Raw genomic sequence first — 15,391 nt, forward strand, 5'->3', positions numbered from 1 at the left:
GCTCCGTTTAGATTTGGACTCGGCTACAAAGGTTCCGCTTTCGTTCACGTTGGTCGGAACAGAAAAAAATCTCCAGGACCGGAAGAGGGTTTTCATTAATATTGGTCGTCAATTGACGAAGGAATTATGAAGGATTACTATTTTATTTTATTTTTTACAATAAAGGATTTTTTTTAAATTTCTGTCCGTTCTCGCTTCAATTTATCTGGTCAGACTAATTGGATGTAGTGACAAGTACCATCCACAAGAGGGCGACAGAAACCTGTTTATAAATATGTTAACAAGAGGAATAGGCTGGCAAAAATACTTCACACCAACAAAAATATATGGTAATCATGTAACACTTTTGTTAAGAATTCTGGATAATATATTAATATCAGTGTTTCACAGTACACTAAGGTGTAACTTAAACAATAAACACAATGTCTAAGGCCATAATACAATTTAAAGGAGTGTGTTATAGTATATACAAAAGCACAAGCATGTGATGTATATTTTGTGAACTTAATGGACGGACTACATAGTAAATGATGCTCACCTGTAAATAAAAAGCAGTATACTTTCGTCACACTTTTCTCAGAGGAGGAGTTCAGCCTTTCACAGCAAGTTAAACCCACGTTTAACTTTTAACATTAATTATTGAATTTCAAAGATGTGAATATTACAGGCCTGTTACAGAACACCCTTCAGAAATAATGCAAAATATTGTTGTAACTTTCTACAAGATATAATATTTATAAAGAACATAGGTAAGTAAATGTGCATGCAGATGTTTGTCAATGCACAGCAAAACAAATACAAACAGAAGAGAATAAGGGATGCAGCTTGGTGCAAGAACAAGGACAGAACTGACAATCAAGTGAGTGAAAAGAAGTTGTTTCCTTTCTAACTTGTTAAATAATGTTGTTAGACCACTAGTCCTGTCCAACTGGCTTTAAAACACAGCATGTGAGTGAATTTCACCTGATAAAATCCGGTTTGACTGCAGCATTAGGCCCCCAGGTAGTAGTCCTGTTTGCTAGTTAAAAATGTGTTGACTTAAAGCTGGAATAAGAATGGTTCGATGACATCACTGGGTAAAAAGCTCCTAGCAGGCCCCTGTGCAAGATTGACCTTCAAACTCTACTCTATACTCTTCCACTCTAAAACGTGTTTTTACTTTTTTATAACTTCACTTTCGTCTGAGTGTCACTACGCAGAACGACGTATGTGTAGTCTGACACGATAGCATGCTGTTTTCACATGCATCTGCTGAAGGCTTTCTTCACTCACCTTAAATCTGAGCTTCTTTGAGCCCTTTTATATCAGGTCACAAGATACAAATCAAGAAAGAAACATTGTATAAATCAGGGCTATGATAATATAAAATGCCCATGTACAACCTCTAAACACAATTTACACAATAAATTGAGTGAGGGTTTAGGGTTAAGGTTAGGGTGAGGACTTAAAGGGCTACGACTTGTACGTAAAAGGGTATTTTTTATACTGATGTCTAATTTACACAAAGGTTTTAGAGAGAAAAAACGGCAAACCTCTGTATGAAAAAAGAAGTCATTAAAAAGAAGTATGACAAAAAAAGTCGACAAAAAAGTCTGAATTATGCCAACTTAAAAAAGTCAACAAAAAAAACATATGACAAAAAAAGCATGGAAAAAAAAGTCGACAAAAAAAAAGTTTACAAAAAAAAGAAGTCATAACTATGACAACTAAAAAAATTATGACAAAAGAAATTCGCAAGTTTGACAAAAAAAAGTATGACAGTCAAAAAAAAAATGACAAAAAATAAATTCTCAAAAAAAAGTCGACAAAAAAAGTATGACAAAAAATGAAGTCATAGCTATGACAAAAAAAAGTATGACAAAAAAGAAGTCATAGCTAGAAAAAAAAGTATGACAAAAAAAAGTCATAATTATGACAAACAACAAAAACAACAAAAAGGATGACAAAAAAAGTATGACAAAAAAAGTTGACAAAAAAGAAGTCATAATTATGACTTTTTTTGACATACCTATTTTTTTTTGTGGTCATAATTATGATTTTTTAAAGAATTATTTTTTAGAATTTGTTTTGTGACGGGAATGGGCTTCCATACATTTCCCTCTACTTTTACGAGTATGCATATTGTAATATCAACGTTACTCATTATGCAGTGGATTTGTGGTGTGTATGTGTGTGTGTGTAAGAAGAGAGAGAGAGAGAGAGAGAGAGAGAGAGAGAGAGAGAGAGAGAGAGAGAGAGAGAGAGAGAGAGAGAGAGAGATTAAAAAAAAACTTGTAAACGCAAAGCTTATGTCGGCAGCGAGGGAGCGCGCGCCTCATCCAGACTGTCCCATCACCCTCCCTCCCTCCCGCTCTCCCTCTCCCTCTCTTTCTCTCTCTCTCTCTACGGGATGGCTCAAATCAAATGCGGAAGTTGACACCCAGGAAAGCCGACGCAGCCAAGATGAGTGTTGACATGACAGTTGAGCTGTAGCGAGGAGAGAGAGAGAGACGGACAGACAGAGAGAGAGAAAGAGAGAGGTGGCGGCGCGTCGGTGACAGCGAGGCGGCGAAACCGACGCAGGAAGCAACCCGGAGCACAACGCCGCTGAACTCTGGACTTCGGACCCCCCCGCTCATGGCGTCTCTGAACAGCGCCGAGCGACGGGCTTTCGCTCTCAAAATCAACAGGTACGAGGTCCCGCGGGCTAGCGTGATAGCAGGTTTAGTTTTGCGGAGTGAGCGGTGAACTCTTGGTGCCTTTCCCAGCGGTACCGGGGGAGGGGGAGAGGAGAGCATAGCAGAGGGTCGCGAGGGGAAAGGAGGGAGCACCGTGTTGACAGTTGGAGAGGACTCAGGACTCAACAGCGGAGCAGGCAGCCACATGTTATGCATGTTAATGCTGCAGGTTCGTTGCAACAAAAAAATGCAGCCCGGAGGATAAGAAGGAGCAACTTTTCCAACTTTCTAACAGGAACTATCACAGCTAGCTAGCTAACGTATTGCATTAACAATAGTTAGTGACCAGCAGTGTTAGCCGAACAAATCTGTCCGGTATCATTTCCTCCCCACGAGGACGCTGACTATTTATGGTGTCTAATATGATCATTTCCTATGGTGTGTCAGGTCCGACTGGCCCCCATTTTTTTTTTGTTTAAGAGCTGCTATGAATGAAGAGGGATGTGGTCACTAGTTCCTGCTGGGACATTGACCAGGTGCGGAGGAAGTATGCACATGGAAGTCTATTGTGTGACTCATTAAAACAAATACTCTTATACATTCTATGATAAGCAGCACAGCCATGTGGGCCTACTGTAAAGCTTCTCCTGGCCGGCAGCAGGAGCAGGACTACTGACCTTGATGAACATTTTGGGTGTGATGTTGCAGCATTGAGGGTTTCTGATGTTGGATTTGTTTTTGGTCAGACTTTGGGATGGTGTGAGAGTTATTTTTTTTTAATACTCCACAAGCAGCACTGTTTTAATCCACTTTGATCCTCAGTGTTCTTGTTTCTGCAGCTTTTACACGCCAGCATAAACCTTTTTTTTAATACAAAATATTTGTCCTGATGTTATGGAATTGGATGCATCACCAATGATGAAAAAGTCATGCAAAATGTCTCTGAAAGTGGTAGCAAGTAGAGAAATGACCCATCGACCTTCCGTTTTCTTGTTTATTTGGAAAGATGACGTCTTCAGATTCTAAGTTTTGTCTGACGACAGTCTCCAACTATTCAAAAGCAAATTATTTGTTGTGTGTGGGAGTGTGACTTCCTCCAACCACCACCACCTCCTCAATGAAAGTACCATCCCTTTGTTTATAATAGCCAGGAGAAATCCCTGGATCCGTGCTGTGCAGAGCTGTGCAGAGCTGAGCTCAGATGCTGAAGGATCTTGGGGTCGCAGTCTGAATCCAGTGATGAGCCAGCAGAGGGGCTGGTTGATAGACACTGTAGCAAAACACGGGGTTGTGAAATGTGTGGTTGCGTTAAACGGCACAGCCAGTAAGCGATGATGCAAGAGACAATTTATACTTGTTGATAGTGATTTCCCAAACTGTTGTTGTAGTGAGAAAACTGGTTTTCAGCGGGAAGTACCTGTATATCGACTCGGCAACCTTTTGAATAGAATATTGTGTCGTATTCAACTATCTTATTTGTGTGGTGTTGTAATGCTTCAGCAATAGGCACACACAAAAATAATGTCAATACTTCCTGGCAATGGACTCTGACTCAAAGGTCTCCCATTATTTTAGGTAGTGAGAAGATATGTTGGGGGTGAGAGGAGGGATGATATCCAACAAACCCGTAAGAGCCGCTGACATCGTGGCTACATGGTCAGTACCTTGAACACCTCGGTAATTTTGTAGAAACCATGATCCAACATCAAACTGCAGGTTTGCTATCTGAGGGGAAACAACCTATAGATAATCTTAGCAACAAAAGCCAGACACAAACAAACCGCCCTGACAAAGAGGAACAGTGGACATTCATTATGATACAGGCTGGAAAAACTTCTTCCAACTAACGCTGCTCATATTTGTGGAGGTGTTACTTCAGGGTTGAATGAATAAGGAATGTTCTTTTGTCCGCCTTACATTTTCTATATGAGCAGTTCCTCTCTCGGTCCCTCTATCAGGATGAAGTGTGAAGGAAATCCTGCACACGTGGTGGACACTACAGTGTGTTGCTTCGGGTTTCACTTCGCTTTTTTTTTCTTCTTTTTTTCTATTTTTGTTAACGGCGGTTTTAAATCAGGAAATGTCTGTTTCTTAATAAGCCCTTCAAAAGGGGAATGTCAAAGAGGTGTGAGAGAATATGTCAAGACAAAAATGTAAAACACGATGATGTAGCGCAGTGTTCAGTTCTGGGTGAGCAGGTAGCTGAACACTTAATAGTCCACGGATGGGGTTGAACATGGCGTTACTACTTAGTAGCATATGGTAACAGGTGTGGGGACAGCTGTGGACGTGGGGCCCGCTGTCGCTCAATCCTCCTTAGCGGCAGGCGGACCCGGATTGAGTTGCATCTGATTTCCTGTGGGCTCTGGTTAATGACATCTGTTAAGCCTTGTGTGGCTGTTGGTGGGCTTTTTGAGTGATGGGGTGGGTAGGGTGTTCAAAAAAAGACCCTAAAGAAACCGTAGACGAATGACTTTCCCTGTATAGTCAAAGCTTTCAAACTCTACTAGGATTTTTGTTTTTAATGTTTACTTTTGTTACTCTTTTTTTCTGTTTTGGTTCTAAATGATTGCTGTGTTTATGCGTGCCTCCCTCTGACAGGAAGCTGAGCCGTGATGCTGCTGATAGCAGCAAGACCCATTACGTCTGGAGACATATGATAGTATGAGACACACAGTGGGGGCATCCCTTTGCTCTGCTTTCCTGTCATGCACACCACACGCCACTTTTCCTGTGTTTCTTTTTGGGCTCAGCTGAGGGAGAGAGGACTTACAGGGGAAAACATAGATGGGGGGGGGGGGGGGGGGGGGCTTTTTTCGGCTATAACATGCAAGCTGAAGGAGCCACCTGTCCCTATTGACTTGATAATAATGGTGATAATAGGGATAATAGTAGACTGCCTGGATGAGCGCAGCACAGTGCCTGGTGGGAGTCACGTCAGGAGGAGTGAATGGAGATAATCACAAGTGAAATTATAGATTTGGAGGAGGCTATTAATCAGAAATGTAGCCATGAGAAGCATTGCAACTGCGTATAACAGAATTCAATCTGAGGAATGCTTGGCCAATGATTCCAGAAATGCTGACAGGAACACACCATATGCACACACAGCAAGTGCGGGCCTGCCATAGAGAGCATGACGTGACAAAAAAGGGGCCAGCCTCTTTCAATACGGAGGGGATGATAAAAGGTTTTCACTGGGGTGAGACCTCTAAAAAGTGCTCCTTTAGCATCTTTCACAGGAACATAAAACAGCTGTTTGACAGCTGATGATATTTTTGGCCTTTTTAAATAGGAGAAAGTGTCTTTTCTATACAGGATGACCTAATTAGCACAGTGTGACAGTGGACATGAGGTCTGTGGTTATGCCAATAGCACAACCATCAATCTGTCAAGGAAACTATTAATATATTTCTGCTTAATCTAACATGATATTATACCTTCAACACACCGTTGTTTTCTAGTAATATGAATGATCATCCAAAGATGTTCAACTTGATTCACGAATAATTATCATCCAACTCACTGTTATGACATAACATAGTAATGTTGTAGTTGCCGTAATTGATGTGCCTGATATGAATTTGTATTATTATTATTCATAAATATAAATAAATATTACATTATTAAATAAACACATGGTAATAGTGCCAACAAATGGTGCCTGGTGTCTCATTAGCTCTGATTTATAGCTGGAGTTTAAGGTCAGTTGTAATTCCCCGAAAGCAGGTGTTGATGAGAGCCATCCTTATTGTTGATTGCTTATTCTATTTATATCTCATAAAAAAAAGATAAGCATTTCCGGCATCAGGATTTTGTGATCATCTTGGAGAGAGTATGTTTTCATGCACACAGTAAACACCACACATTATGATCTCAGAGTGAGATGGAGTTCAAATTATTATTACTGCGCTGTAGGTATTCAGCATAGCCTTTCTGTTTTTTTTTTATTTTTTATTGTGCGCGTAAGATGTTTGGGAGCCTCCAGTTGCAGCCGATGCTGACTTTCTGATGTTGGGTCTGCTGCTCACATTATATTTTAGGACATCATCATGAGTGTTGCTGAAGAATATGCCTCTCGGGGAAGGTCATTATGGTCATTTTTTAGAGATCTGAAGCACCGCGACCTGACGAGGCAAACAAACCTCAGAAGCTGCTTTTCGAGCCCAACGAAGTCAACTTCAATAACAGCTGTTTTTACAGACGGGGTCAGATCTGTATGAGAACAAGATGGGGTTATTGGGCTTCGCTGAGCCTTTCCAACGCAGGCTTCTTGACCTTTATTCACCAATGACCTTGACCTCTGTGTCCTCTCAGCTAAAAGCATCACAGGTGTTGTTGTCATTCAAACATTTGATCCATGACAAGAATTCATAACATGTTCAGAAAAATGAATTATCAAAATTCTGCTTTATACTTGGTTGAAGACCAGGCTGCTTTTTCTACGTTTCTGCTTTTTGTCTTCCTGATAAAAGCAGCTTTGGTTCTATGTAACGCGGGATGCCAAGACAGGGGCCCGTTAAAGAGAATGACATGTGCTGTGTTTGTCTGCTCATGGTATGAAATGATGTCTGCTGGGGCGCTGCTAGCATGAGGTGGCTACAGTTTCACTTGCCTGGTATTTTCAGACACAGATCCTAAATATGTGTGGGTTTGCAAGTAAGCAGACGTGAATATATGTATGTGTGTAACAGGTCTCTGTTACTCCTGTGAGTCTCGGGCCGCACAATCATGGTCTCACACTGGAATCTGTGTTCTCAAGGCGTTTATTGTTATTATTTTGTTCTTGTTGCGGGAACTGTTAAAGCCTGCTGGGTGTGCGCTCTCCCGATTCTTCCTGGCAGCGTCCACTTTGCTGGTCTGGCAGACTCAGAATCCTGCTATCCCGCATTTTCTTTTAATGGGGAGAGACACAATTCAAGATTGCCTCCAGCTTAGACCTCATCCCGGCACCATTCCCTAAACCCTCCGCAGCTGAGCCCAACCACGCCCCGCTATCACAGTCACAAAAACCTTAATACAAAGTGTTAGATTGGTACTAGAATGGGTTGGCATGCATGAGCGTTGAGCTTTGTCTCGCCACTGGCCATGACAGATGTAGAGGGAGTGCACTACATTAGTGGTGAGGTGTCTGTGGGCTCATTCTGCACACAGGGAAGGGCATGTTTCTTTTGAAGTCAAGTTATGAGAAGGTTTTACAAGGTTTAAATTGCCTTGGGTACAAGCGCAGAACACTCATTTGCCCTTAAGCAAGAAAAGGCTTTCTTGTTTGCGGCAGTAAATAACAGCGGAATCACGTGAATCTCAAAGTGAAACGCGCTAAAAAACTTATTGACTGTTTGTCAATTCTTGTGTTAACCTGAAGCTTTCTAGAGCTTTAGTTTATTAACTACAGCCCCTTTTAAGCTTCACGGATTTATGTGATTTGACACTCGGCACATTCCTTTTGAGACGTTGGCGTAAAAAGTGGGCGTTTTGAAGCGACCTTAGGTCGTCGATGTGCTGGTGGGCTGCGCGTGTGAGGTCCCTCAACAATCAATTTCAACGTAGAGATGCATACGTACCGCTCTAGTGAGCAGACTTGAGGTGTTTTTGCGGTAAATGCCTGCCGTGCCCCTCCCCTGTCTCCTTGCAGTCTGCTCTATGAGTCATATCAGATTTAAGTATTCTGTATTTAGAGGACAATGTAAAGATGGTTAACTGTTGTTGATAAAATAATAAAAGATAATGTAGCCACTGGCAAAGCACACCTCTGTGTGTGTGTGCGTGTGTCATTGTGGAAACCAGCATGCTTATGTGTGATGTAATAGATTACACCAGATTAGTTTTTATATCATGCCATTCACGGCCATGGATTCATCTTCATTCTTGCATTGTTGCGGACATTTAAAGGACAGTGGATGAGCGCGGTGTTGAAATGAAACAGTGCTGCGCTGCTAGACTATGCTCTTTGTGTAAATTTGTATACCGCTCTGTCCCACCCATGCCATAACCTTTCCTGGCATACAGTTATTGCATTGACTCAGCATGTTTGGTGATTGACAGGAGGGGCGGCAAAGTGTTTGTTATAAACGGAACGTGCCCGAACGCCAGACTCAAATGAGGAGCGTTGTATTTATCAGTGTGCCCTGTTCAGATTGAACTGCAAACTGTCAAACATCTATGTGAAATGCTGCCAACCACTTGGTGAAATTTGTTTTTCCTATGTTTGCATGAAGCTCACAGCCTTTTTACAACATGCTTCACGACTCTGCAGCCTCAGTGGTTTTGACATGCTGGCAGTCCTCCATTGCCCTGGCGTTTATTGGTTTGTAGTGGTAATTAGTAACAGGACTGTCGTAACAATGGCTGTGGGGACTTGATGAACCCATGAGGTTTACCACAGGGGGAGCAGTCGGGAATGTGACCCATTTACTTAAGTCTTTGCCCTCTAACTCTCCCCTGTGTGGCAATGTTACAGCAAACTGTTTTTGATGCTGGCACACACAGGAATGCATGTATACATATGAGCGATTTTGAACACAAACGCACCAATAGACACAAATGGTAAACACACACATGACGCATGCTTGTGTACACAAAACTGGCCTTTCATCGTTGAACCGCAGAGGATAAAGCAGTCATTGTGCAGTTTGGTTGGGCTCAAATGATATGGTAGATTAATTGCAAAGGAATAGACAGTGCTTTGGCGCAGCGTCGCGTAGAGATGAATTGCGGGCAACAAATTGGGACACTGGCTTTGTTCTTGTCCTCCTCTGTTCTTTTGCAGAGGGCGACGGGCACATACACAGGCTCATACACCCCATCCCCAACAGCCCAGTATATTTGAATACTACTCCATTCCTATGTCATGTTGATTTCCTGCTCAGTCTGACCCTTAAATCAGAACACCCTATTTATTATACTGCCTTTACACAGCCAGCAGAGATGCGCTTCTGGGGAGAGAGCAAACAACCCTCTGAATGGACTCACCGTGACTGACCAATTCAAACTAAACCGAGTAGGAACAATGGTGCAATCTCTCATTAAGATACTGTGTGCATGTATGTTGGGGGAATTGTACAAAAGCTGTGAGGTCGTAGATATCCATTTCTTAGGTCGTTTTAAAATCAAATAGCCCACAAATACGATGTACTAGTGTTGTTACTATTATCTTCTGCCTCTCGAACACAAAACCTTCTGACTTTCCATGTGTTTCTATGTTTTGTTCCAGGCATTCTTCTGCAGAGATCAGACGACACTTCAGTGGGACCAATGTCACTCAACACAGCCGAACAAACTCCAACGCGTCGGCCTCAGTGTACCTCAATGTGGTAAGCTCCCCTCTATGAAAACACACAGTTGCTTCGAGAATTTAGTTATTTTAATCCAGCAGATTTTTGTCATTTTTGAAAGGATTACTAGTTATTTGAGTTACAGCTATCTTGTGACACAGCAGGTAGTTTCAGCATGGAAAGTAAAATGCAAAAAAGCAGCAAATGACAAATGTCCTTTTTTATATACGTACTTATTTAGTCAACACGTAAAGTGGGTTTAAGAAGGTAAGACTAAGATGCAAACTGTCTATATAATGCTTCTCCATTCATAATTATAACTAGTGATGTGATGCTCGTTGAGGAGAGTTTGGTGACTAGGATGCCAGCATAGTGGTTTCCTCTAAGACTGCACTCACACAGCTTTAGTGTTTACACTCGCACCACCACCGGGGCTGTAAGCATATCTTCTTCACATCCACTTTACTGTCATTAGTGCTGAGAGTGTCCGACTCAGAAGATTATAGTTTGAATCATAGACATTTCTGCGACAACGTAAGTTAATGCTTTTACAAAAAACATCTGTCTACTTTTCAAGGTTTTTTTTTTTTCAGGAGGAATATTTCTGCCTCTTGCAATAAACCAGATGAGGACTTAGTCACGGCCACGCACGCTTTTGTTAAAACTGGGCTGACACTGCCTGTAACCTAGTACCTCCTAGTTTCTGCAGAGAATTATATAATAAATGGCGTTAAGACGGGTTGTTTTCTTGCCTCTTCAGTTGAAGCCTAGCAGACAGTTGTTGAGTGATTCCTACTCTCTCTCTCTCTCTCTCTCTCTGTTTCTCTCTCTCTCTTTCGAGCAAGCCGGCAGAATGAAGCACAGTAATCCTTTGCAGGGATTTGTTCCCACTACTCTCCGAGTCTCTCAGTGGTACCCTCTGAACTTCTTGTCTCTGCCTCCAAGATTCATCTACGCTTCTGTCAGTCTTCCTCCCTTTCTTTTCTATTCCTGTCTTTCCCTCCACAGTTTTTCTCTCTCTGCCGCCCTACATCTCTCTCATTTTAAGTTTTCTTAAGCTCTCAGGCGCTAAGTCTCCCTGATATATCTGTGTGCATGGCTAACTGAGCCGTGGCCCTTTTTGATCGTCCGCCAGTGATGATCCTGAAGCTCGTTAGCGGACCAGGTTTAAGGAGGAGCACTTGGACCGTCCATCCCTTCCCAGCTTGTGGCATCCAACCCGGTTAATCTCTAACCTGCTTGGGATATGGGTCAGCGCCTTGGCTACCGGCGGGCGCTGGATGGGGCCTGTTTACCTTGCAGCTTACATAGGCAAATCTTTAATATGACCGGATTTGGGATGCGGGAGAGCGTTTTTTAATACTATAATCTCGGGGATGATAGTTTCCCATTATTCAGCAGTCGCCTCGAGCACGCTGGTGAGGGAGCGACGTTTGTTGAGAGGAGGGAGAAGGGAGAAGGGAGGAGTAGATGATCACTTTGTTGATTATCATAATTCTCCCTCTCTATTACTCCCTGCTATTTTTAGTGCCTAAATATGAGGAATGTTGACTAATCAGTGTTGTCGGTTTCATATACAAATTGAGAGATTAAGAGAAAAAAGCAACACAATTGCAGTTCCATTGCAATCGTGTGTATGTGTGTATAAGCAGCGTGTGTGTGTGTGTGTGTGTGTGTAAGAGTGTCTGTGTGTGTGTGTGTGTGGCTCTGTAGTTTCTGTTCCTGTCTGTTGAAACACCGGTTGATGGAGGGACGCCTTGCTTGATGTCACTTCCTCTTATGTCTTGTGGTTTCCCCCCCCCCTGTCCCTTCAACTCTAAACTGCAAGAGGCTTTGCCTCAAACTGCTTTCAAAACTTGTTGTAGGTTCAAACAATCCGGCTCAACTTATACTTTAAGCTGTGAACACCTCTTCCACTTTTGGTAATGCTGATTGTTTCCTCCCAGATCTTCCTGGAGTTCTCCGCTTCTAGGAATATGAGGATCATTTTAAAGAGGATCTGTGCACTGCATTGTGACTTCGTTTGAACAAAAAGTACTGAGCGTCAGTAGGTGCACATTGTAGGTTCCCATTTCCGGAGAGCGCCATTTTGGTCACTTCCCTTTTTATGGTTCAGTTTTCAGATTTGCAGGGTAAGTCCTCGCGTTCCTTACAAACACAGCCACCGCATAGACATACTTTTAAAATGAGCTTATTGGTAAACTTGATTGTCTTTAAATATTGCTGTTCAGGTCGAATAGGGGCAGTCGACAATGTTTGTCGCGACTTCTTTACGTGTCTTTCTTCCGTTCCTGCTCATTTTTGCCAATGCACATTGAGAACAGTGGTGTTGGTAGATGCAAGTTTTTGTTTTGAAATGGATAAATGCTCCAGTCGTGATTGTAGATATTGATTTATACATGCAAAGTTTATTTTATTAATGTATTGTTGCATGTGTTTGCACAGAATTGTATTAGTTATAGATAGTGTTTTTCCTGCATCGAGGCATTTTGCACAAACGACTAAGTAGAAAGAAACTAGTTTGGCTGTTTCTTACAATCTACTGTCATGACTCCACAGAGCAGGCGTTGATCAGAGACATGCATAGATTTGCATTCATTTGTTTTTGTTAGCCTCCATGCTACACAAGAAAAAGAGGCCATTCTAGAATGATTGTTTGAACTTTGAGAGAGACAGAGAAGTGCACATATGGAGAACTGTTGAGACGCTGTTAAAGATCGCGCCTCCTCTAAAGAAAGAAGGCGTTGAAGGGTTCTTCTGTATTGAAGACCTTCCATTTAGCATGATAATGATACAGTTGTTCCATCTGGCTGTCTGTGTGTTCTTCCCTTACTTGCTTTAGACGCTGATACTAACCCATGTAGCAGAGAAAAATATCCCCTCGGGTGAATCGATGTGCAAAAACATGTCTGAAGGCAAATGGAATTTGCCCTGCTTTTAAAAGGCGAGTACAGCAGTGACTCGTCTTGTTGGTGCAGTTATCGCTACCTCTCCTGTGCGCACGTATTATCTGTTAGTGGGCGCGACAGTGGCGGGCTTCACTCTGTATTTTTCTCTCAGTCTTTCACACACAACCCATTTGTCATGCAAATGCTTCCTGTGTGCACCATTACAAGCTTAACTATTCATTTTGGATAGAGCTAAGGCACTTTTTCCTCTCTGAACACTGTTCATTGTATATCTTGAGAGACTTTGACAAATTATTCATAACTTGGGTAGCTTTCAGTATGATATTGTGATAGAAGTTCAAGTCCAAGCTTTTGCCTAAATCAGATACACAGCCTGCTGACTGTAATCAGATTGGAGGTCTGCCCAGTTTGCCGCCCCTTTTCAAAGAAACACCTGCTCCATGCAGGTTCCCAGCTCCCTTTTGTGGAGCCGGCCGGGTGTTATCTCATCAGTTGTGTTTTTTTTTTCTTCCTTTTGAGCTCTCTCTAATGATGAAACGTGGGTCTGTTCTTCCCCTTCGAGTGCCAGTGGGGATTTGTCTTTCACTGTGTACGCTGATAGTTTGAACAGTATGTACTGATTTCCAGACCCAAATGGAAATTTCAGCCCGTTTTCACTGTACATAAAAGTGATTGCAGCTTTGCCTTTGATCTACTGTAGCTCTTGAGGTTGATAGGAGTTTTTGCCTAAAAATAGGTTCACAGAAAAAATGTCCTTGCTGTTTTATACGGACCAGTTTGTTCCAGTTTCTATTTTAGTTTGTGCTCCAGTCTTTTATCCCACTACAGGTATGAGGCATTAGAAAATAATCACGATTCAACATGTCTGGTCCTACCTCCCTTCCGTTCTTTTCTTTTTCTTTGGTATACGTCTTTGCACTATGTGGACTGTACAAACGCATCAATCTCCTTATAGCTTTTCACAAACAATAATCTATTTCTTTGTTGGAAGAAAAACAGGATAAGAGTCTATTTGAACACTGATTGTATGTGGTGTTATTTAAATAACACCAAATTAATTGGTTGATAGAACTTGCTGTTTGTTTAAAGCCTGCTGCTTGTTTCTTTCACGTGATTTCTATATGCTTTCCATGCATGCTTTCGTGGCTTATAGTTAACATTTACTCTGAAGAAGTTCTCCACTCTATAAGAATATTTAAACTGCACTTCAGCTAATACATCCACCCATATGTTCCTCCGATTGTGGTATTCATTGCTGTGTGTCCTAATTCTTCCCTTCCTCCATCCGTTCACTCTGCAGCCTCAGTCGTATGACGCGGTGGAGCCCTTGGACCTCGAGGAATTCCTGACGTCACAGTTAAGAAGCGGAGACTCGGCCCTGATGCAGGAACTTGGAGACTTCCCGGAGGACGACCTGAAGGTGGAGCAGGTGGAGAAGGAGTGTCGCACTGTTAGACACTCTGTCCCTGAAGATGGGTGAGTCACTGGACTCTATAAAAATCCTCCCTGAAATTAAATCGCTGTGCTTTTAGACTTTTTTGTTCAAGAAAATGAATATTTGATTTCATAAGATGTTTCACTGCATTGTCAGTTCTATGTAGAAAAGTTCATATTTATAAGAAATGTGAAAGTTACGACGAGCTTCTTTGCAAAAACATAAACAGAACTAAAGTATAAAAGTCACTTACTTGGCATGAACAAATAAGGCAGAAGATCAGATGCCAAGATAAAGTTCGAAAAGGATTTCTTCATTTAGTCATACATACTGCGTGTGTATAGAGTTAAAAGTTATAAACTGGGATTTATAGCTCTTAGGAGAATGTATGCCATAGCAGAATAAGTAGCAGTTACAAGGTCAGAGGACATGTTTTAAAATACCTTTTATTGTTATCAGTCTAAAGTTATTTTACAAAAACGTGCTATCTCGGGTTATTCAGAGCATTCTGTTGTTCTGCACCTTGACCATGAAGTACAGATTAAGATAGAGGAGGAATGTAAAGTTTCCAGTTGTCTGGTTGCATGCTTGTTGGCACGATAATGTGTGTCATCTCATCTTCCTCATCCCTCTCTTTGTAGACTTGAGTTGGATCCACATGTGAGAGACTGCGTGAAGAGTTACATTCAGCCGTGGCTCTTGGTCTCTAGAAGGTAAACTGTCTCCCACAGAAACACAACGGTTACTATATCCAGAGCTCTCAGAACAGTAGAGCAATTGTTGCTGATGTTTTCACACAGATACCTTGACGGATACCTTAACATGACAAAACTGAATCTATCTTTGGAGTGTCCAGTTTAGGAATGTCCTCCAAGCTGCAGTATTTTAACTAAAAAGCCTCAAAATAAAATATGAAACTGCCCTCACTTGTATCTTAGCTGTCACACTGAGCAACAGGTGCCAACTGTCTGAGAAGTTGCACGTGTCTGTGAAACATATCAGGCCTGAGAGCACCTGATAAACATTAAACACTGGGATTGCCTATCTGATATACTCTCTCCCTCTCCCTCTCCCTTCTCTCTCTCTCTCTCTCCCCACACACTTGCATGCAATACT

At 42.0% G+C, this 15,391-nt stretch overlaps 1 protein-coding gene across 1 annotated transcript in view; it reads left to right on the forward strand.

The window, feature by feature from the left end:
• Window positions 1-2,392: 2,392 nt before the first annotated feature.
• Window positions 2,393-15,391, forward strand: part of dock8 (dedicator of cytokinesis 8) — a 48,341-nt gene continuing 35,342 nt past the window's right edge. The window contains exons 1-4 of the mRNA XM_068566692.1: window positions 2,393-2,669; window positions 9,871-9,970; window positions 14,141-14,316; window positions 14,917-14,988. Coding sequence (XP_068422793.1) covers window positions 2,617-2,669; window positions 9,871-9,970; window positions 14,141-14,316; window positions 14,917-14,988 — 401 coding nt within the window. The 5' untranslated portion in view covers window positions 2,393-2,616. The remainder of the gene's footprint in view (window positions 2,670-9,870; window positions 9,971-14,140; window positions 14,317-14,916; window positions 14,989-15,391) is intronic.

Source organism: Clinocottus analis, unplaced genomic scaffold (assembly GCF_023055335.1).
Source record: "Clinocottus analis isolate CAN_PGR_092001 unplaced genomic scaffold, fCliAna1.0.p SCAF_7, whole genome shotgun sequence".
Classification (NCBI taxonomy): Eukaryota; Metazoa; Chordata; class Actinopteri; order Perciformes; family Cottidae; genus Clinocottus; species Clinocottus analis.